At 39.2% G+C, this 22,898-nt stretch overlaps 1 protein-coding gene across 1 annotated transcript; it reads right to left on the bottom strand.

The window, feature by feature from the left end:
* Positions 1-8,582: 8,582 nt before the first annotated feature.
* LOC120877583 (olfactory receptor 2A1/2A42-like) lies at positions 8,583-9,526 on the bottom strand. Its single transcript, XM_040259918.1, is given in 2 exon segments — positions 8,583-8,770; positions 8,773-9,526. Coding segments are annotated over 2 exon segments (942 nt in total).
* Between the last annotated feature and the right edge of the window lie 13,372 nt (positions 9,527-22,898).

The raw sequence follows: 22,898 nt of genomic DNA, 5'->3' as shown, positions 1-22,898 counted from the left end.
CTTTCATTTTTCTCCCTCTTCTTCCTAAGAACCATAGATTTAACAAAGATTTTCTATATCATAAATATTCAAAGTGGTCTGTAGATCAGCACCATCAGCAAGATAGGAGAAGTTGTCAGAAATGCAATCTCTGCCCATCGCATTCACACCTGCTGAATCAGAACCAGTATTTACTCAGACTTCTTGTCAAGGAGTATACGTCAAGGCTCTATATTTAACTTATATACAGGGTATATTATTCAAAATGCTGGGCTGGATGAGGCACAAACTGGAATCAAAATTGCCGGGAGAAATATGAGTAACCTCAGATATGCAGATGGCACCAACCTTGCGGCAGAAAGCAAAGAGGAACTAAAGAGCCTCTTGATGAAGGTGAAAGAAGAGAGTGAAAAAGCTGGCTTAAAACTCAACTTTTGAATAACTAATTATTCGGTCCCATAATTTCATGGCAAATAGATGGGGAAACAATGGAAATAGTGACAGACTTTATACTCTTGGGTTCCAAAATCATGGTGTATGGTGATTGCAGCCATGAAATTAAAAGAAGTTTTCTCCTTGGAAGAAAAGCTATGACAAACCTATACAGCATATTCAAAAACAGGAACATTTTGTTGGAAAAGGTCTGTCTAGTTTTTCCAGTAGTCATGTACCAATGTAAGAGTTCAACCATAAAGAAGGCTGAGCCCCGAAGAACTGATGCTTTTGAACTGTGGTGTTGGAGAAGATTCTTGACAGTCCGTTGGACTTCAAGGAAATCCAACCAGGCAATTCCAAAGGAAATCAACTCAGAATATTCACTGAAAGGACTGATGCTGAAGCTGCAGTTCCAATATATTGGCCACCTGATGCAAAGAACTGACTCATTTGAAAAGACGCTGATGTTGGGAAAGACTGAAGGCAGGAGGAGAAGGGGACTCCAGAGGATGAGATGGTTGGATGGCATCACCAACTTAATGGACATGAGTGAGCAAGCTCTGGGAGATGGTGAAGGACAAGGAAGCTTGGCGTGCTGCACTCCACTGGGTCACAAAGTGTTGGACATGACTGAGCAACTGAACAACAACAGATGACTTGTATCAACCCTGACACCAGAGAAGCACAAATCTATATCACCTAGCAATGAACAGTTGTCCTACAGGCCAGGAGTTGGCAGTGCCCATATGATACACAAAGGACACTGAGGCTTTCCAGTTTCTAGTGGCTTCTGAACTTGCTTCCACCCCACATCCCATCCCTATCACCTGCAGTAGTTATAGCCCCTAATTCTTCACCATATCACACAAGACACAGAAGGGTTAATATATTCTATGTATCTACTGTGTCTATCCTGGTTTAGCTATTTGGCATGCTCTTTCTGAAAGGCACATAACCTTTGTTCTACATGATAGAAATGAATATACACAGTTCTTTTTAAATTAGGCAATCTTAATATATTGGCAATAGCTCTGAATCACTGGCAAATGGGATGTAATTGTTAATATTCTTCCCATAAGAAACTTTTGCAAGAACAGAGTGAAGATGGAGCTTAAATTATTTAATGGCCAGTAAGATGTCTAACTTTGAGAGATTAATGGTTGCCATATTTATGTCACATGTTTTGTGGAAGTACATACCTTTTTTTGGATAAGAGTTTTGGCTAAATGATCATATTTTATTTAGTCATTTACTGAGTATCTACTATAAAACAGGACTGGTAAAGCATTGAAGATGTAAATATCAGAAGGTACTTTACAAAAGAATGGTTTCAATTAATCTAGATTGTGTGTGCTCAGTTGCTCAGTCGCGTCCAACACTTTGCAAATTCCTGGACTGTAGCCCACCAGGCTCGTCTGCCCATGGGATTCTCCAGGCAAGAAGACTGGAGTGGGTTGCCATTTCCTTCTCCAGGAGGTCTTCCCAACCCCGGTTTCAAACTTGCATCTCCTGACTTGGCAGGCAGATTCTTTACCACTGTGCCCCTCCTCTAGATTGGATTGACTCAATTTGAATTCTGATTTCAGTTTTTGATTTTTAGTGACAATGAATGTGTTGACTCTCTAAACTTCAGTTTTTATAAATGAGTATACACTTAGTACTTACTTCACAATTTGATGTGATGATTACAATCTAAAGACTTTAATATAGTGTTTGGTACACAGGCAGTACTAACTACATTTTAGCTATAATTATTAACTACATACTATGTTCTGCAAATAAGAACAATTTTAAAATGTAAAAAAAATCAAAAGATAGTTTAACACTAAAAATTATGTGTAAGTTGTTAACTGATAAGCCTAATAACGGCGATTGTAGAGTACTCACTCTGTGCTAGGCAGTGTGCTAGTGTTGGTGAAAAGTGATAAGCAGAGTCCAGTTCCTGCCCTTGGGGAGCTCTTCATCTTACAGGTGAAACCTGTGATGATACCTACCTGAGCAAGGTTCTATAAATACCACCCTTTTAACCACTAAGAAGAGGTGGCAAGAATACACAGAAGAACTGTACAAAAAAGATCTTCACGACCCAGATAATCACGATGGTGTGATCACTCATCTAGAGCCAGACATCCTGGAATGTGAAGTCAAGTGGGCCTTAGAAAGCATCACTACGAACAAAGCTAGTGGAGGTGATGGAATTCCAGTTGAGCTGTTTCAAATCCTGAAAGATGATGCTGTGAAAGTGCTGCACTCAATATGCCAGCAAATTTGGAAAACTCAGCAGTGGCCACAGGACTGGAAAAGGTCAGTTTTCATTCCAATCCCACAGAAAGGCAATGCCAAAGAATGCTCAAACTACCCCACAATTGCACTCATCTCACACGCTAGTAAAGTAATGCTCAAAATTCTCCAAGCCAGGCTTCAACAATATGTGAACCGTGAACTTTCTGATGTTCAAGCTGGTTTTAGAAAAGGCAGAGGAACCAGAGATCAAATTGCCAACATCCGCGGGATCATGGAAAAAGCAAGAGAGTTCCAGAAAAACATCTATTTCTGCTTTATTGACTATGCCAAAGCCTTTGACTGTATGGGTCACAATAATCTATGGAAAATTCTGAGAGAGATGGGAATACCAGACCACCTGATCTGCCCCTTGAGAAATCTGTATGCAGGTCAGGAAGCAACAGTTAGAACTGGACATGGAACAACAGACTGGTTCCAAATAGGAAAAGGAGTACGTCAAGGCTGTATATTGTCACCCTGCTTATTTAACTTCTATGCAGAGTACATCATGAGAAACGCTGGACTGGAAGAAACACAAGCTGGAATCAAGATTGCCGGGAGAAATATCAATCACCTCAGATATGCAGATGACACCACCCTTATGGCAGAAAGTAAAGAGGAGCTAAAAAGCCTCTTGATGAAAGTGAAAGAGGAGAGGGAAAAAGTTGGCTTAAAGCTCAACATTCAGAAAACGAAGATCATGGCATCCGGTCCCATCACTTCATGGGAAATAGATGGGGAAACAGTGGAAACAGTGTCAGACTTTATTTTTTTGGGCTCCAGAATCACTGCAGATGGTGACTGCAGCCATGAAATTAAAAGACTCTTACTCCTTGGAAGAAAAGTTATGACCAACCTAGATAGCGTCAAAAGCAGAGACATTACTTTGCCGACTAAGGTCTGTCTAGTCAAGGCTATGGTTTTTCCAGTGGTCATGTATGGATGTGAGAGTTGGACTGTGAAGAAAGCTGAGCACCGAAGAATTGATGCTTTTGAACTGTGGTGTTGGAGAAGACTCTTGAGAGTCCCCTGGACTGCAAGGAGATCCAACCAGTCCATTCTGAAGGAGATCAGCCCTGGGATTTCTTTGGAAGGACTGATGCTAAAGCTGAAGCTCCAATACTTTGGCCACCTCATGTGAAGAGTTGACTCATTGGAAAAGACTCTGATGCTGGGAGGGATTTGGAGGCAGGAGGAGAAGGGGATGACCGAGGATGAGATGGCTGGATGGCATCACGGACTCAATGGACATGAGTCTGAGTGAACTCCGGGAGTTGGTGATGGACAGGGAGGCCTGGCATGCTGCATTTCATGAGGTTGCAAAGAGTCGGACATGACTGAGCGACTGAACTGAACTGAATGTCACAAATGAAATCTGGATTCCTTTGTCTTGGGAAAAGGCTCTTTTTAGACAAGACTGTCAAACATCCATTCTGCCTGTTCTCTGCTGGTGAGGAACCAGTGAGAAACTGTGGCATCAGTCTTCTCTTGCACTGGTTCTCTTTCATTTCCCAGCTCATTTCCTGAGAACCACGTCCTTCTCTGACCCTTGGAGCCACAGTTCTTCCTTGTTACTACACCCACTGTTCACATCTCACTTTGGAGTCAAGCTGCCTTCTTTAGCAAATGCAATTCCTTTCTTTCGAAAGCCTAATGCCCTCACTGGTTTGAGTCACTTGCTTTGATTCAGCCTCTCAATTTCCCTGATTTTTACCCATGCTGCAGCTAAGTCACGTCAGTCGTGTCCAACGCTATGCGACCCCATAAACGATAGCCCACCAGGTTTCCCTGTCCCTGGGATTCTCCAGGCAAGAACACAGGAGTGGGTTCCCATTTCCTTCTCCAATGCATGAAAGTGAAGTTGCTCAGTCATGTCTGACTCAGTGACCCCATGGACTGCAGTCTACCAGGCCCCTCTGTCCATGGGATTTTCCAGGCAATAGTACTGGAGTGGGATGCCATTGCCTTCTCCCATAGGTATGCTCTAAAGAGGCCATTACCCAGTGGTAATGATTATAGGGTCAATAATCAGACTGCCTTAGTACAGTCCTGAATTGGATTGTCATTCGCTGTGAACTGGGTGAGTTACTCAGTCCCTCTGCCTCCATTTCCTTATGTGTAAAGTGGGGATTGTCTCTTGCCTCAAAGGGCTATTGTGAGGATGAAATGAAATAATTCTTGTAAAGTTCAGTGCCTGGCCTGTAGTGAGAGAAACAGAGAGACAAAATCAGAGATGGAGATAGATAGAGAGAAAGACAGAGGGTGTTGATGTCTTTGTAATGACTTTTGATCTTCAGTTAAGTTCAGTCGGTCAGTCATGTCGACTCTTTGTGACCCCATGAATCACAGCACACCCAGCCTCCCTGTCCATCATCTCCCAGAGTTCATTCAGACTCACGTCCATCGAGTCCGTGATGCCATCCAGCCATCTCATCCTTGATCGTCCCCTTCTCCTCCTGCCCCCAATCCCTCCCAGCATCAGAGTCTTTTCCAATGAGTCCACTCTTCACATGAGGTGGACAAAGTACTGGAGTTTCAGCTTTAACATCATACCTTCCAAATAACACCCAGAGCTGATCTCCTTCAGAATGGACTGGTTATATCTCCTTGCAGTCCAAGGGACTCTCAAGAGCCTTCTCCAATACCACAGTTCAAAAGCATCAATTCTTCGGTGCTCAGCTTTCTTCACAGTCCAATTCTCACATCCATACATGACCACTGGAAAAACCATAGCCTTGACTAGATGGACCTTAGTCGGCAAAGTAATGTCTCTGCTTTTGAATATGCTATCTAGGTTGGTCAGAACTTTTCTTCCAAGGAGTAAGCATCTTTTAATTTCATGGCTGCAGTCACCATCTGCAGTGATTCTGGAGCCCCCAAAAATAAAGTTTGACACTGTTTCCACTGTTTCTCCATCTATTTCCCATGAAGTGATGGGACCGGATGCCATGATCTTCGTTTTCTGAATGTTGAGCTTTAAGCCAACTTTTTCCCTCTCCTCTTTCACTTTCATCAAGAGGCTTTTTAGGTCCTCTTCACTTTCTACCATAAGGGTGGTGTCATCTGCATATCTGAGGTTATTGATATTTCTCCCAGCAATCTTGATTCCAGCTTATGCTACTTCCCGCCCAGCATTTCTCATGATGTACTCTGCATAGAAGTTAAATAAGCAGGATGACAATATACAGCCTTGATGTCCTCCTTTTCCTATTTGGAACCAGTCTGTTATTCCATGTGCAGTTCTAACTGTTGCTTCCTGACTTGCATACAGGTTTCTCAAGAGGCAGGTCAGGTGGTCTGGTATTCCCATCTCTTTCAGAATTTTCCACACTTTATTGTGATCCACACAGTCAAAGGCTTTGGCATAGTCAATAAAGCAGAAATAGATGTTTTTCTGGAACTCTCTTGCTTTTTTGATGATCCAGTTGGCAATTTGATCTCTGGTTCCTCTGCCTTTTCTAAAACCAGCTTGAACAACAGCTTTTGATCTTAGCTGAACTAAATCACCAATCTCAGTGAGAGTAGACTTAAATCTCACCTTCTTCATGGTCTGTATTCCTCTAGAAGTCCCATAAGTCTTGCAACTCTGTCCATATATTTCACTTTCCAGGACAACTGACCTTTCATAAATGGTCTCTGATCTTCCAGGCCTCAGAGAGCAAAGAGCAGCTCACTTTGCATACATGAGACAGTGCAGAGATACTTTTTCAGTTAACATATTCTTCCTTGGGATATCTTAAACTTCTTCTTTATTGAATTACAATGATATTGACTTATGAAATTGTTATGGTTAAGTACACAAGGCTCAGGAGTCAGACTGTCCAGGTAAAAGTCTGACACTATTTTTCTGGTACATGCATACATAAAACAGACTAATAGGATCCTCTTCTAGGATATGTTATCATGACTGAGTGAGATGGTCCACGTAAATGGTTGATATGAGCGTGAAGTGTGCAGCACTGAGCAGTCAATTCAAGCCTTAACTCTTGTAAAAACCCGCTTTGTTTCTACATTCAGTAAGTGCTGTTGCCCACACGCAGTAATTAAGAATAGGGTTGAGAAGTTATTAAATCCCAAATGAAGGACATACCCTTATTCTACTGAACAGGCCTTCTGTTCAGTGTTACGATGAAATTGAGGAAGAGTCTGGGGGGAAGCGGCCATCCTTGTCTCAGGTCAAGTTATAAAGTGGATGTAAAAGTAACACCCTGAAAAAAAATTATGTCAAATATATGGGACTCAACTCTGACCGTTGGGTTTGTAAAAAACAGAATTAATTACCACAAGGCAGAAGAGCCAGTCATACCATGCTAGCCACTTATACTATCAGGTAGAATTTCCTATGAAATTACTATTAAAAAGATACTAGAAAATAATATACAGAGATAGTCTGTACATCTACATAACTTACATTCAACCCACAAAATTTTCTGGGAATCTAAAAAACAACAGAAATTATTTGTTTGTACCCATTATCCACCTAGTTTTATTCTTTTAGTAGCCATGAGCTAATCAGTTTACCCCCAAAGCTGTAAACAACATACTATTTCCACCCCATCAGCAAGCTTTTCCTTTATCTTCCCTGCTTTCTCCAAAATCAGTTCAGTTCAGTTTAGTCGCTCAGTTGTGTTTGACTCTTTGCGACCCCATGGACTGAAGCACGCCAGACTTCCCAGTCCATCACCAACTCCCAGAGCTTGCTCAAACTCACGTCTATCGCATAGGTGATGCGGTCTAACCATCTCATCCTCTGTTGTCCTTTTCTCCTGCCTTCAATATTTCCCAGCATCAGGGTCTTTCCCAAGGAGTCAGTTCTTCACATCAGGTAGCCAAACTATTGGAGTTTTAGCTTCAGCATCAGTCCTTCCAATGAATATTCAGGACTGATTTCCTTTAGGATTGACTAGTTGGATCTCCTTGCAGTCCAATTGCTTTTGGATTGACTGGTTTGGCTCTCCAAAATACCTTGTATTAATTATGTTCCTTCATAATTATCAGCCTGTTCCCTAATATGACTCAACAATTTTCATATGAGATTTTTCAACATTATGGAGCACAACTAGTTAGACATCTCTGACTGACTCTTGAACAGGGGGAGTGCAATTTTTGAGAGTGGACAAGTGTGCATCCAAGCTTTCAAGATCACCTCCCTTCATAACTCTTTTTTTCTTCTAAATCTTGTAACCTAAACCATTGATGAGCTAATATAGTTAGGGCAGCAGAAAGACGATTCAAATTTGTAGACTCAGGAAATCAATTTAAATAAAGGTTAATTTCAGATATATTAAATTCAGAGCAATCAAAGAAAAAAGATCATATTATAATTCAAGCTATGATTTTTCCAATAGTCATGTACTGATATGAGAGTTGGAGCATAAAGAAGGGTGAGTGCCAAAGAACTGATGCTTTGGAATTGTGTTGCTGGAGAAAGCTCTGGAGAGTCCCCTGGACTGCAAGGAGATCAAACCAGTAAACCCCAAAGGAAATCAACCCTGAATGTTGACTGGAAGGACTGATGCTGAAGTGGAAGCTCCAATACTGTGGCCACCTGATGTGAAGAGCTGACTCACTGGAAGACTGTGATGCTGGGAAAGACTGAGGACAGGAGAAGCAGGCGACCTAAGATGAGATGGTTGGATAGCATCATTGACTCAGTGGACATGAGTCTGAGCAAACTCTGGGAGACAGTGGAAGACAGGGAAGCCTGGAGTGCAGTTCATAGAATTCATGGGACATGCTTAGTGACTGAACAATAACAATAAAATCACATCTGAAAGAAAAATCAATGAAAGCAATATAGCTAAAATTTTTCCTTCAAAGGAAGAGAGAAATCTTATTCTTGTATCATCAAGGCACATATAAGAGTGCAGAGAACTTTTTTGGATTCAAATGTCACCAGTTAGAAATGACTCCTTGAACAGTGCTCTCCTCAGGGCACCCTTGACCTCTTTGCTTCTCAAGCTGTAGATCAGCGGGTTCAGCATGGGGTTGAAAAGACTGTAAAACAGGGAAAGGATCCTCTGCTGCTCCTCAGGGTGGCGGGACTTGGGGGCCATGAACATGATGATGGCACTCCAAAGAAGAGCCCGACCACACAGAGGTGGGAAGAGCAGATGGAGAAGGCCTTCCTGCGGCCCTCAGCGGACTGGATCCTCAGGACGGCGGCCAGGATGCGCGCATAGGAGCCCAGCACCAGGCAGAGGGGCCCAACTAAGATAAACACGGAAGCAGCAAAGAGGACAACTTGATTGAGCCTGATATCAGCACAGGCCAGCTTGAGGACATACAGGATTTCACAGAAGAAGTGGCTGGTTTAATGAGACCCACAGAAGGGCAGCCTCAGGATGAGACCCACATGGACCAGGGCCAGGAGGGAGCCACATGCCCAGGAAGTCCCCACCAGGCTGATGCCAACTCTCCAGCTCACAATGACAGAATATCGGAGAGGGTGGCAGATAGCCACATACCGATCATAGGACATCACCACCGGGAGCAGACACTCGGTATGAGCGAAACTCAGACAGAGAAAGGTCTGTGTGATGCAGCCAGCAAAGGAGATGGGCTTGGCTGGACTCAGGAGGTTGACCAGCATCTGGGGCACTGTGCTGCAGGCATAGGCCATGTCAGTGATAGCCAAGTATGACAGGAAGAAGAACATGGGGGTGTGCAGTCTGCCGTTCAGTGAGATGAGCCCCAGGATGACCCTGTTCTCCAGCAGAGTGAGGACACAGAACAGGGAGAAGAGCCCAAAAAGGAATAAGTGGATCCTTGGACCAAGACAAAGTCCCCGGAGGATGAACTCTGTAACCATCGTCTGATTTTTCTTCATCACTATTAAGAGAGGACCAGACAGCTATGTGACATCTATTTTATTTAACACTTCATATATTTTTAGTATATGGAAAACTATTAATAAACATCTTTAAGAACTCATTGAATTATAAATAAGGAAAGAAAGAATGGAAAGGTTAGGGAAGGAGAAAGGAAGAAAGAAGGAAGCAAAAAAGGAAAGACAGACAGACTTATCTATCTAAATAAAGTTAAGTGTTCAATAAATTAAATTTTCAATCTAATATTCAATTTTACAGAAGAGAAATATGCCATCAATAAAAAGACTTACCTAGAGCCACTGACACTGTCCTGAAATTAAGAAATATCAAACAAGATTATGAGAAAATAATCATGAAATATGGATTGTCTAAGAGCTGCTTATGTCGAAATCAGTGGGAGAACTACCCAGTAGTAGAAATCAGAATCAGAAGTAATTGATATTTAAATACCATGTTCACAGATTGGAAGAATTAGTACATGCTGCCAAAAGCCATAGATGGATTCAATGCAGCCCCTATGAAAATTCCCATTGTATTTCTAACAGAACTAGGAAAATAATCCTAGATTTTTAAGGAACTGCCAAAATCACAGAATAGCCAAGGCAATCCTGAGAAAGAAGATCAAAGCTTCATGCTTTCTACTTCTAGATCTCAAGCTATATTAAGAAGTTACAGTAGTCAAAACAATACATTACTGGCCTAAAAACAGAAACACAGACCAATTAAACAGGATTGAGGGCACAGAAATAAATCCCTGTGAATGTGTTCAGCTAATATTTAACAAGGGAGCCAAGAATACCCAGTGGAGAAAGGACAGTCTATTCAGTAAATGTGCTAATTGGATATTCATATATACAAGAATGAAGTTAGACTCCTACCCTACACCACTCACAAAAATTAGCACACAGTGGATTAAAGCCTTAAACAAAAGAACTGAAACTACAAAGAAATAAATGAAACATAAAATAAAAGATCCTTGACCTGGCTCTTGGCAATGAATTTTTTGACATAACATCTAACAAAATAAAAAATAAACAAGTGGAACTACCTCAAACTAAAAAGGTTCTGCACAGCAAAGAAATAAAAAGACTAACACAATGAAAAGACAACATAAGGCATGGGAAAAGATACTTGCAAACTATATATATTGAACAAGGGGTCAATATTCAAAATGTATATTTAAAAAAACCCATACAACTCAGCAGCAAAAAGCCAATCAGTTCAGTTCAGTTGCTCAGTCATGTCCAACTCTTTGTGACCCTAAGAACTGCAGCACACCAGGCCTTCCTGTCCATCACCAACTCCTGGAGTCCACCCAAACCCATGTCCATTGAGTCAATGATGCCATCCAGCTATCTTATCCTCTGTCATCCCCTTCTCCTCCTGCCCTCAGTCTTTCCTACCATCAGGGTCTTTTCCAATGAGTCAGCTCTTTGCATCAGATAGCCAAAATATTGGAGTTTCAGCTTCAACATCAGTCCTTCCAATGAACATTCAGGACTGATTTCCTTTAGGATGGACTGGTTGGATCTCCTTGCAGTCCAAGAGACTCTCAAGAGTCTTCTCCACCACAGTTCAAAAGCATCAATTCTTTGGGGCTCATCTTTCTTTATTATCCAACTCTCACGTTCATACATGACTACTGGAAAAACTATAGCCATGACTAGGCAGACCTTTGTTGGCAATAATCCAATCTAAATGTGAATAAAGATTCTGAATGGACATTTTCTCAAAGAATACATAGAGACAACCAAAGGGACCTGAAAAGTTACTCAGTATCACTCAATATCAGATAAATGCATATCAATATCACAGTGACATATCACATCATGCCTGTTAGAATGGTTATGATCAAAAAGATAAAAGATGACAAATGCTGACAAAGATGTGAAAAAAGGGATCCCTTTTCACCGTTTGTGGAAGTGAAAATTGTTACAGTTACTGTGTAAAACAATATGGAAGTTTTCCCTGAAAATAAAAATGGAATTACCATACGATCTATCAATTTCTCCTGGGCATTTATCTGAAGGAAAAATAAACACTAACTCAAAAACTTATCTGTGCCCCCATGTTCATATCAGCATTACTCATAATAGTCAAGACATGGAAATCACCTAAGTGTTCACCAGCAGATGAGAGGATAAGAAGTAGGGAGCGTGTGTGTGTGTTCAGCACAAAAAGATGGGAGTCCTGCCATTTGTGACATGAACGGACGTTGAGGGCATTCCGCTTAGTGAGAGAAATGAGACAGAGAAAGACAAATACTGAATACTGCATGATCTCATTTATATGTGGGAGCTAAAAACCAACCACCAAACTTATAGACAAGGGATTAAATTTGTGGTTAAGGATTGAAGGGTAGGTATGGAGCGGAAACGAGTTGAACATACTCAATAGGGACAAACTTCTACTTATAAGGTAAATAAGTACTAGTGACAATAGCTAACATAATGAATATAATTGACATTACTCTATATATTTAAAAGTTGTAAGAGAGTAATGACCCTATGACTTCTAACCACAAGAAAAAAAACAGTTTCTCTTTTTATGGTTATCCATATGTGAGATGGATTTTTAAATTTATTTTTTAGTTTTAAAATTAAAAACAAATTATGCTAGAGTCCCAATTAACTATATGCTATGATAGCTGTTTACTAGATTTATTGTGGTGATCATTGTATAATATTTGCAAGTCAAATCATTACAGTGTATACCTTAAATTTAGATAATACTATATGTTAATGATATCTCAATAAAACTGGAAAACATTTTTTAAAAGAGAATAAGATTGATCATAGCCTAGAATCAGGAACTAGACCCATCTTACCATTGATTCAATCCTTCATATTTGGGAAATGTTTTATATCTGAAATCCAAAACATATTACCATTTAAACAAAAAAAAATAGTGACTGAAATCAGCAGTCAGGATTAATACATACTTTATAAGTATCTAACAGAAACAATGATAAATTCAGCTTGCCTCTTGACGAATGGCAGCATTAGTATGTTAGTGGTAAGATATCTAGTCTATGAATTTGTGGTTTGTTAAATTAAACTTTTTTTTACCTTGTATCTTGAATGATAGTTTCCTCTATAAACTATGTCAAAATTCAACATTATTTCTAGTGCAAACATTTATCACTGCCATTGCAAAAACAAGTAACTTGAGGTTTAGCTACACTTTTAGGATTAGTGTTGGAAAAGGTGCTGTTTTTGGCCACACCTGATTTAGCTGTCCTCAATACCTGTGGAGATATCAACACGGATGTAAGAGACAGAATTGAATTTTGAGAGAGAAACTTGGAAGCATATACCAAAGTGATGAGAATAACAACGTATAGGTTAAAAAGAAGATAATACCAAGAAACACGTGACTGGAGCATTTTGGGACTCTCCAGAAGTCCACCTAAGGTGCTTTGAAACAGTATCAGGCAGGCAGGACAGAAAGATGCGATTGAACCTAAATGTAGTCAGTTGAGTGAGTTACCTGTTAGAGAAAGACTGTGGGTGAGAGACAGGAGCTGCTCAGTGAGGCAGTGCTGTCTGTGCGTCTTAAAGACCTTCAGGGAAGGAGAAGCCTGACCAGTTGACACAGGATTCTACGCATCAGGCAATTCTATGGCCACAGTCTAGATGGATGGTTTGGATGACCAGAACTCAATAACGCTAGTCAGTAAGATCCCTGACTAGCCCTCCGGCTCTGATTTTGTGTTCACCAATTCACCATTTAACTTAACACTTAAGAGAACGCTCAGTTGTGTCCGACTCTTTACGACCCCATGGACTATTCAGTCCATGGAATTCTCCAGGCCAGAATACTGGAGTGAGAAGCCTTTCCCTTCTCCTGGGGATCTTCCCAAGCCAGGGATCAAACTCAGGTCTTCCGCATTGCAGGTGGATTCTTTACCAGCTGACCAGGGAATAAGATGACGGCGTCAATCTGCAAAGCTGTTTGCTTATTATGCAATTGCATTTCAAATTCTAAACGAATGAACATTTAGATGTTCTGGCTTATGCATTATCCAACTGTGGTTTACATAGCATGACGTAGTTCCTGAACACTTTCCAAAGCTGGATCTAAAAAGTGAGGACCAGACCCCGGACCAAGGTAACCTCACTAAAGCAAAACTCGGAAAGAAATGGATCCCTTCCTAACAATGACAGATGAGATGTCTGTTTCCTTCTAAACATTATTCATAAGTTGTCAAATTGCCTGGACACAAAAGTAACCTAACTAATACAATAAAAAGTCCTTATATATTACCAGGGATTATTTGACTTTAGGTTAATATTACACATTTCTATGCATAACAATGTTTCTGTATTTTTTAAGCACATAAAACATGTAAGAATATTTGACTGTGAAAAATATACAATATATTTGAATCCATCCCCTTCTAAAACAGCAATTTCCATTTCCAATTTTCCTTCACAGGAAAATATAAATGGAAAAAGAAATACAGTACAAATCATGATCTTTTAATAGTGAAATTGAAAGACAGATGAAAAAGGTCAGAATGCGTGTATATTCTTTTAAGCACAGTAGCCATATTTATTTCCAATTTGATTTATTTTAAAGCACAGGAATAGGCTTGTTCATTTTTATACCCCTGGCAGTTAATAAATATTTGTTGAATGGCAAAGTAATAAACATAAACAAATGAGTAAACATCTACATTGTGATGTCCTTATCTCAGGTCTGGTGTCTTTTAAAATATGTTCTACTCTCACTATTTTGAGTTCAGCTCATTTGTCCCAAACAAAGTATTGAAATTCAAAAGAATTTCACCCCGATGATTTGGACTACAGTAGGATTTTAAATTTTAATTAAGAATAACTAAAGAATTTATAAATTGTTTTAAGTAATTAAATTTTGGATACACTTCTTTATTTTTTCTTATTTTTATTGGCTACCTACCTATCTAATATTAGTTCAAAACAGTCAAATGGAATGCAAGCAGATTAAACTGCTGGTGGGGTTAAAGGGGAAGTATCATAGTTCCAAGCATACCTTATAAGCATAGTGATGTATATTAATTCATATATGTACAGTTCCAGAGTTAAAAAATGCCAAATTATTATCTGGTTAATAAATAATCAGGCAACTCTAAAGTTCTAAAGTAAATATTTAAGAAGGAAATCATTTCATATATAAATAAAACATCAGAACCTGATGAAACCTGTATCTTAAAAAATAAATCTTGAAGCAACAGGGAGCTGGAAGTTCTTTTCTAAAGTAGCAGGCATGTGTGAAGAAGAACTCCTAAGATGATCACCCATGTTTATCCATAGCTCAGTTGAACTGTAAGGGTGTTTACTTGCAAGTAATAAGAAAGAACTGAAAGGTAATTCATCTTAGTGCTTATGTAGGGCTAAGCCAAGACTTTGCAAAGTTGTTGTATGGGGTAAGGACTGATAAGTGACTTTTCCCAGATATAAGAACTACTGCTGAGCACAAAGAACTGTCAGTTTCATGTAATGAAAGGCTATTTGAGAATCTGTTAAAGGTTAATAATAATTGATCATACTATTGAGTGCTTCCTATATACCAGGTACTGTGGAAGTACATAGTGAAGCAGGCTGATGGTTCTGGGCTCTGTGAAGACAGGACTGTAAAAATATGCTGCAGGAGAAAGAGTGGGGCTATATATTGAAAATGTGCACATAAAATGGAAACATCCTATAAAAAGAAAATGTAAAGAATTTTTGATGATCTCATTCTTCTCCCTTGCTATTCCACTTCTTGGTCTCTTTCTTTACTCTTTCCAACCCCATCACAAAAACTTATCCTCCAACCTACAGAAAATGTAAGTTACTCATATTTATTGAGTACATTCTAGATGCCTGATAGTTTTTAATGCTACACTTAATGACAGATAAATATAAGACATGGATTTAGTGTCCATTTGGCTTCATAACACACTGTAATAAATATGTTCTCATAGATTTAGTATATATTGTGATTATGCCTGCCATAATATAAATGCATAATTTATACAATAACCAATATGCTGATAATTCTGAAATGTAACACCTTTCCATAATATACCTACAATGGTTTCCTTCAGCTTGGAAAATTTCCAAATGTTCCATTTAAATCCACAAAACAGAAATTTCTTTCTTCTCTTTTTTAGTGTCATCTTTTTCAAGTAAATCTTTATCACATGGATATTTCTCCACCAATAACACAAAAATAACCAAATCTTAAACACCTTTGCATATTTTGTTTATAAAATGTGCATCTAATTACTCATACAGAATATGAATGATGAGCATGTATTTTTAGCATTAACAGAGAATATTTCTTTCTCTTCCTGAGATTTGTAGTGATAACAATGATAGCTAATAATAATAATAATAAAACCACATGCCATAGCAGACCTAAGAGAAATAAATGGTAAAATAAAATAAGGCAACCCGGTTAGCACCCCCATTTGAACTCAAGACCTCAGAAGAGGAAAGCACCTGAAGGCTGGATGGGGTCCTGCCTTGGCGAGCTTCTGTGGGAGCTGCAGAGCCCTCATCTCTGTTGCAGATTGGAAATGGGATCAGATCCTCAGAAAAGGAGGATAATTCTCTGATGGGCTCACCCTTGCTGTAGCTCTTGAGGGTTCACTGGAAGGGGGGGCTGTGACATATGGCGCCTGCCCACCTCCACTGGGGAGGGGGACAGAGCAACTCTCCTTTTCTGTTTCCCTTCTCATCCCCAGCAGGACAAGATTAGGAAACACAGACAGCCCCAGGGCACACCCTGAGAAAACAGCACTCATTACAGTCCCTGAATACTTGGCATTATTTGGATTTCATGAATTCCAGCACTGCTGTTCTTAAATCTCCAGATGTTTCAGCTGAATCCATAAGGAAGCAGAAGCAGTGTGACATGGAATAAGCTCCTGGCATTAAGTTCTATAGTTTCAGCTTCTCTTCTCCCCAGTGTGATCTGGGTCCCTTGTGTTGAGGAGAGGTGGGTAGAAAGCACCCTGAAAAAGCAGCTGATTCCAAGTAACAACTTAAGGTGTGGAGATGCTGCTGAGAGCTGGTTATGGAGGCAGGGAATGGATTGGGGAGTCCAAAGGGGCATGGTGTCCCAAGGGACTTATTAGATGCCACCTAAGGGAGGATTTTCTGAGAATCTCTAATCTCCATTCAGAGTCCAGTCCCTAAGAGGAGTGGAGGAAAGGACCCTCCCCAAGACAGCTTCCCTTAGCAACCTCCTGCCTCATCTGGGAGTTAGACAATATTTTGTATCTCAGATGTTGTCATATTTATTTGTATTTTGCTGCATTCTTTTACTGAACATAAAGGAGTTAAAATACTATTTTTGAAATTTCAGGCAATCAATCAATCAAGCAATTTAAGAACCAATAAGTGCATCATAGTGTGATTCCTAACTTGCTAGGATCATGACATAAACTTGGGTGAAAGTGAGCACAGTTACCAAGTTTTGAGAACGTGTCCACCTGTGTTCCTGCTCTACGGGCCCACTGTGAGAAGAAACACACATTTGAGGATACCAAAGCTGGCTCCTAATTGTGTGAAATTCCAGGTGCATATTAGGCAATCCATAAATATTGGGACTTTTCTTTCTTTCTTTTAATGTTCTTGGTGACCTGCAGAAATGTGGAAATCAGGAAACCAACACATAAAAGAAAAACCCAAATATTGTGAAAACACTAGATTACGACATGGTTTCTATGTTCATTTGCTCTGGAGAAATGTGGAAATCAGGAAACTAATACATAAAAACTAAAATACTGTGAAAACAACAAATTAGGACATAGTTTTCTATGTTCTCTTGACCATTATAAAAAGTAAAATATTTAACTAAGACAGTAATAAATATAAATGTTTATGATACCAAACCCCATCACTTCATGGCAAATAGATGGGGAAATAGGGAAATGTATCATCCCAAAGTTATAATTTTTTTCTACATATCAAGGTGACATAGCTTTTAACTCATGGACAACTTCTAAAGGTGATCAGAGTAACCATATACAAAACATAAATGTATACAAAGGAAAATAACATACATAATATAGTCACCTTTTAATTACAATAAATATGTTTTCAAATATTTATATTATCTGTCAGCATTGGGCATTTTATATTATCACTGAGCTTAAGATTCTGATGCTGGGTAAGACTGAGGGTAGGAGAAAAAGGGAGCAACAGAGGATGAAATGGTTGGATGGCATAATCAACTCAATGGAGATGAGTGTGAGCAAACTCCTGGAGATAGTGAAGGACAGGGAAGCCTGGGACGTTGCAGTTCGTGGGGTCACAAAGAGTAGCACACGACTTAGCAACTGAACAGCAACAATAACCATTATGGTTATAAGAAGGTCCACTGAGACTGAAGATAATTTCCATTTGAAAGTAGAATAAATAAAAATAAACACATTGATAATATAAACACTTCCCAAATTATCTTAAAAATTGGTTTGCAAATTAGTGGCTTTTAAAAAATAACTAGTGGCTTTTAATTGATAAAATACATATCCAAGTCAAGGATGAACCTATCTTCAGAAAGTCATCAAAGTCTTGGAATTGTAATTCATGGAAAGTTACAATTGTAAAACATTTTTATTAAGTGTATTTCTGGAGTAATTATGTGTTGAAAGATCAAAAGTTCAATGTATCATTTGGAATACTAAAAAATGGGAATTTAAAGAAGAATTTGGTTACTGATCACTGCTCAAGAAAGAGAAACTTTATTTAGTAGATACTGCTTTTTGATTATGAGAATTGTGACCTATTTGGCACAATTTATTCTAAATTTGGGCTTCCCAGGTGTCTCAGATGACAAAGAAACTGCCTGCAATGCAGGAAATGATGGTTCAATCCCTGGGTTGGGAAGAACACCAATCCAGCATTCTTGCGTGAAGAATTCCACCATATATGATAAACATGCCAAAAATACATTACCAGGTGTGACAAGTTCTCATATGCAAAGTAGACATGTTCAAGATATCGTACTATTGTGCTCATTTCACATGCTTGCAAAGTAATGCTCAAAATACTTAAAGCTAGGCTTCAACAGTATGTGAATCGAGAACATCCAGATGAACAAACTGGATTTAGAAATGGCAGAGGAACCAGAGATCAAATTGCCAACATCTGTTGGATTACAGAAAAAGCAAGAGAATTCAAGAAAAACATCAATTTCTGCTTCATTGACTATACTAATGCTTTTGACTGTGTGGATCACAACAAACTGTGGGAAATAGTTCAAGAGATGGGAATACCAGACCACCTGACCTGCCTCCTGAGAAACCTGTATGCTGGTCAAGAAGCAACAGTTAGAACCAGATATGGAAAAATGGACTGGTTCCATATTGGGAAAGGAGTACCTTAAGGCCATATATTTTCACCCTGTTTATTTAACATACATGCAGAGTACATCATGCAAAATGCCAGGCTGGATGAAGTGCAAGCCAGAATCAAGATTGCCAGGAGAAATATCAATAACCACAGATATGTAGATGACACCACCCTTATGGCAGAAAGCAAAGAAGAGCTAAAGAGCCTCTTGATGAAAGTGAAAGAGGAGAGTGGACAAGTTGCCTTAGAACTCAACATTTAAAAAACTATGATCATGGCATCTGGCCCCATCACTTCATGGCAAATAGAAGGGGAAATAGTAGAAACAGTGACAGACTTTATTTTCTTGGACTCCAAAATCACTGCAGATGGTGACTGTATCTATGAAATTAAAAGATGCTTTCTCCTTGGAAGAAAAGTTATGACAAACCTAGACAGTGTATTCAAAAGCAGAGACATTACTTTGCCAACAAATGTCTGTCTAGTTAAAGCTATGGTTTTTCCAGTAGTCATGTATGGATGTGAGAGTTGGACCATAAAGAAGGCTGAATGCTGAAGAACTGATGCTTTTGAACTGTAGTGTTGGAGAAGACTCTTGAGAGTCCCTTGGACTATAAGGAGATCAAAGGAGTCGATCCTAAAGGAAATCAGTCCTGAATATTCATTGGAGGGACTGATGCTGAAGCTGAAACTCCAATACTTTGGATATCTGATTCAAAGAGCCAACTCATTGAAAAGACCCTGATGCTGGGAAAGATTGAAGCCAGGAGGAGAAGGGGACAACAGAGGACAAGATGGCTGGATGGCATCACTAACTTGGGAGATGGTGAAGGACAGAGAATACTTGTTGCAGTCCATCGCATGCAAAGAGGCAGACATGACTGAGCAACTGAATACATTCTAATTTTAGAAAATACCCTTCAGTATTATTGAAATGCATTAGCTCTGACTCCAGGCTTATTGAAGCATGATTTTTTTTTTTATTCATTTCTCAGATTTTTGAAAGGAAAACTGGAGGATCTTGGATAATGGGTATAGGTAATTCTTTTCCTGAGAAGAAATAGCCATCATTCAGTTCAGTTCAGTTCCTCAGTCATGTCTGACTCTGTGACCCCATGAATCGCAGCATGCCAGGCCTCCCTGTCCATCACCAACTCCCAGAGTTCACTCAGACTCATGTCCATCGAGTCAGTGATGCCATCCAGCCATCTCATCCTGGGTCATCCCCTCCTCCTCCAATTCTTCAGTGCTAAGCCTTCTTCACAGTCCAACTCTCACATCCATACATGACCTCTGGAAAAACCATAATTATAAAGGTTCAAATTGACATCCACATTAAACATGATTATGTCATGAGTTATGTTAAAGTCAGTCAATTCTTCAGTGACCATAACCTCCTAGTGAAAAATGCCCACACTGGATAAACACTAATGTTCTAATTATGATCTCATAGTCTGATCATCAAAAATTCCCACCGATATGGTTAATTAATAGGGTTAGAACAGTATTTTCTGACTTAAGTATAAACTTCATTAAGGACTAAACATTAACCCAAGCCAACATTAAAGAAGAACACTGATCCCCTTGTTGAAATATTTGTTCAACAATATAAATAAAACTTTGATACAATTAACTAGTCTCTCTTAATCTCCCAAACTCTTAATTGTTCAGCAGAGCTTAACTCTACTAAAGTTTGACAGAACTTATTTCTTCAATCTACTCTAGGGTTTAACCTACAGTCGAAACATTTCTGTAACTGTGCTTAAAAGCCTTTACTTATCTCCAAGCTTTACCACTTTCCAAGTAGTTGGGACTTGACTATATTCCAAAATAATATTTAAAAATACACAATCAGAGAAAGCTGCAATTTATTTTTATATCCCTTAAAAATAGTGTTATTTTCTTCCAGAAGTAGAAAGCTCAGGTTAAAAAATTACTGTACAATACTGTATTGGTTTTGCCATACATTGATATGAATCCGCCACGGGTATAGATGAGTTCCCAACCCTGAACCCCGCTCCCACCATCCTTCCCATATCTATCATCTCTCTGAGTCATCCCAGTGCACCAGCCCCAAGCATCCTGTATCCTGTATCGAACCTAGACTAGTGATTCGTGTCGTACATGATAGTATACATGTTAAAATGCCATTCTCCCAAATCATCCCACCCTCTCCCTCTCCCACAGAGTTCAAAAGTCAGTTCTAAACATCTGTGTCTCTTTTGCTGTCTCACATACAGGGTTATCATTACCATCTATCTAAATTCCATATATATGCGTTAGTATACTGTATTGGTGTTTTTCTTTCTGGCTTACTTCACTCTGTATAATCGGCTCCAGTTTCATCCACCTCATTAGAATTGATTCAAATGTATTCTTTTTAATGGCTGAGTAATACTCCATTGTGTATATGTACCACAGCTTTCTTATCCATTCGTCTGCTGATGGACATCTAGGTTGCTTCCATGTCCTGGCTATTATAAATAGTACTGTGATGAACATTGGGGTACACGTGTCTCTTTCAATTCTTGTTTCCTCGGTGTGTATGCCCAGCAGTGGGATTGCTGGGTCATAAGGCAGTTCTATTTCGTTTTTTAAGGAATCTCCACACTGTTCTCCATAGTGGCTGTACTAGTTTGCATTCCCACCAACAGTGTAAGAGGGTTCCCTTTTCTCCACACCCTCTCCAGCATTTATTGCTTGTAGACTTTTGGATCGCAGCCATTCTCACTGGTGTGAAATGGTACCTCATTGTGGTCTTGATTTGCATTTCTCTGATAATGAGTGATGTTGAGCATCTATTCATGCGTTTGTTAGCCATCCATATATCTTCTTTGGAGAAATGTCTATTTAGTTCTTTGGCCCATTTTTTGATTGGGTGATTTATTTTTCTGGAATGGAGCTTTGTCAGTTGCTTCATTTGCTATTATTTTCTCCTATTCTGAAGGCTATCTTTTCACCTTGCTTATATTTTCCTTTGTTGTGCAGAAACTTTTAATGTTAATTCAATCCCATTTGTTTATTTTTGCTTTTATTTCCAATATTCTGGGAGGTGGATCAGAGAGATCCTACTGTGATTTATGTCGGAGAGTGTTTTGCCTATGTTCTCCTCTAGGAGTTTTATAGTTTCTGGTCTTACATTTAGATCTTTAATCCATTTTGAGTTTATTTTTGTGTGTGGTGTTAGAAAGTGTTCTAGTTTCATCTTTTTACAAGTGGTTGACCAGTTTTACCAGCACCACTTATTAAAGAGATTGTCTTTAATCCATTGTATATTCTTGCCCCTTTTGTCAAAGATAAGGTGTCCAAAGGTGTGTGGATTTATCTCTGGGCTTTCTATTTCTTTGTGCCAGTACCATACTGTCTTGATGACTGTGGCTTTGTAGTAGAGCCTGAAGTCAGGCAGCTAGATTCCTCCAGTTCCATTCTTCTTTCTCAAGATTGCTTTGACTATTCTAGGTTTTTTGTATTTCCATACAAATTGTGAAATTATTTGTCCTAGCTCTGTGGAAAATACTGCTGGTAGCTTGATAGGGATTGCATTGAATCTGTAGATTGCTTTGGGTAGTATACTCATGTTGACTATATTGATTCTTCCAATCCATTAACATGGTATATTTCTCCATCTATTTGTGTCCTCTTTGATTTCTTTCACCAGTGTTTTATAGTTTTCTATATATAGGTATTTTCCCTGTGGAAAAGAAATGCGAAAAAGCAAAATGGCTGTCTGGGGAGCCCTTACAAATAGCTGTGAAAAGAAGAGAGGTGAAAAGCAAAGGAGAAAAGGAAAGATATGAGCATCTGAATGCAGAGTTCCAAAGAATAGCAAGAAGAGATAAGAAAGCCTTCTTCAGTGATCAATGCAAAGAAATAGAGGAAAACAACAGAATGGGAAAGACTAGAGATCTCTTCAAGAAAATTAGAGATACCAAGGGAACATTTCATGTAAAGATGGGGTCGATAAAGGACAGAAATGGTCTGGACCTAACAGAAGCAGAAGATATTAAGAAGAGGTGGCAAGAATACACAGAAGAACTGTACAAAA

This window comes from Oryx dammah, unplaced genomic scaffold (genome assembly GCF_014754425.2).
Source record: "Oryx dammah isolate SB20612 unplaced genomic scaffold, SCBI_Odam_1.1 HiC_scaffold_18, whole genome shotgun sequence".
Taxonomy (NCBI): domain Eukaryota; kingdom Metazoa; phylum Chordata; class Mammalia; order Artiodactyla; family Bovidae; genus Oryx; species Oryx dammah.
The sequence above is the reverse complement of the archived record's forward strand: the minus strand, read 5'-3'. Positions and strand labels throughout refer to the sequence as shown.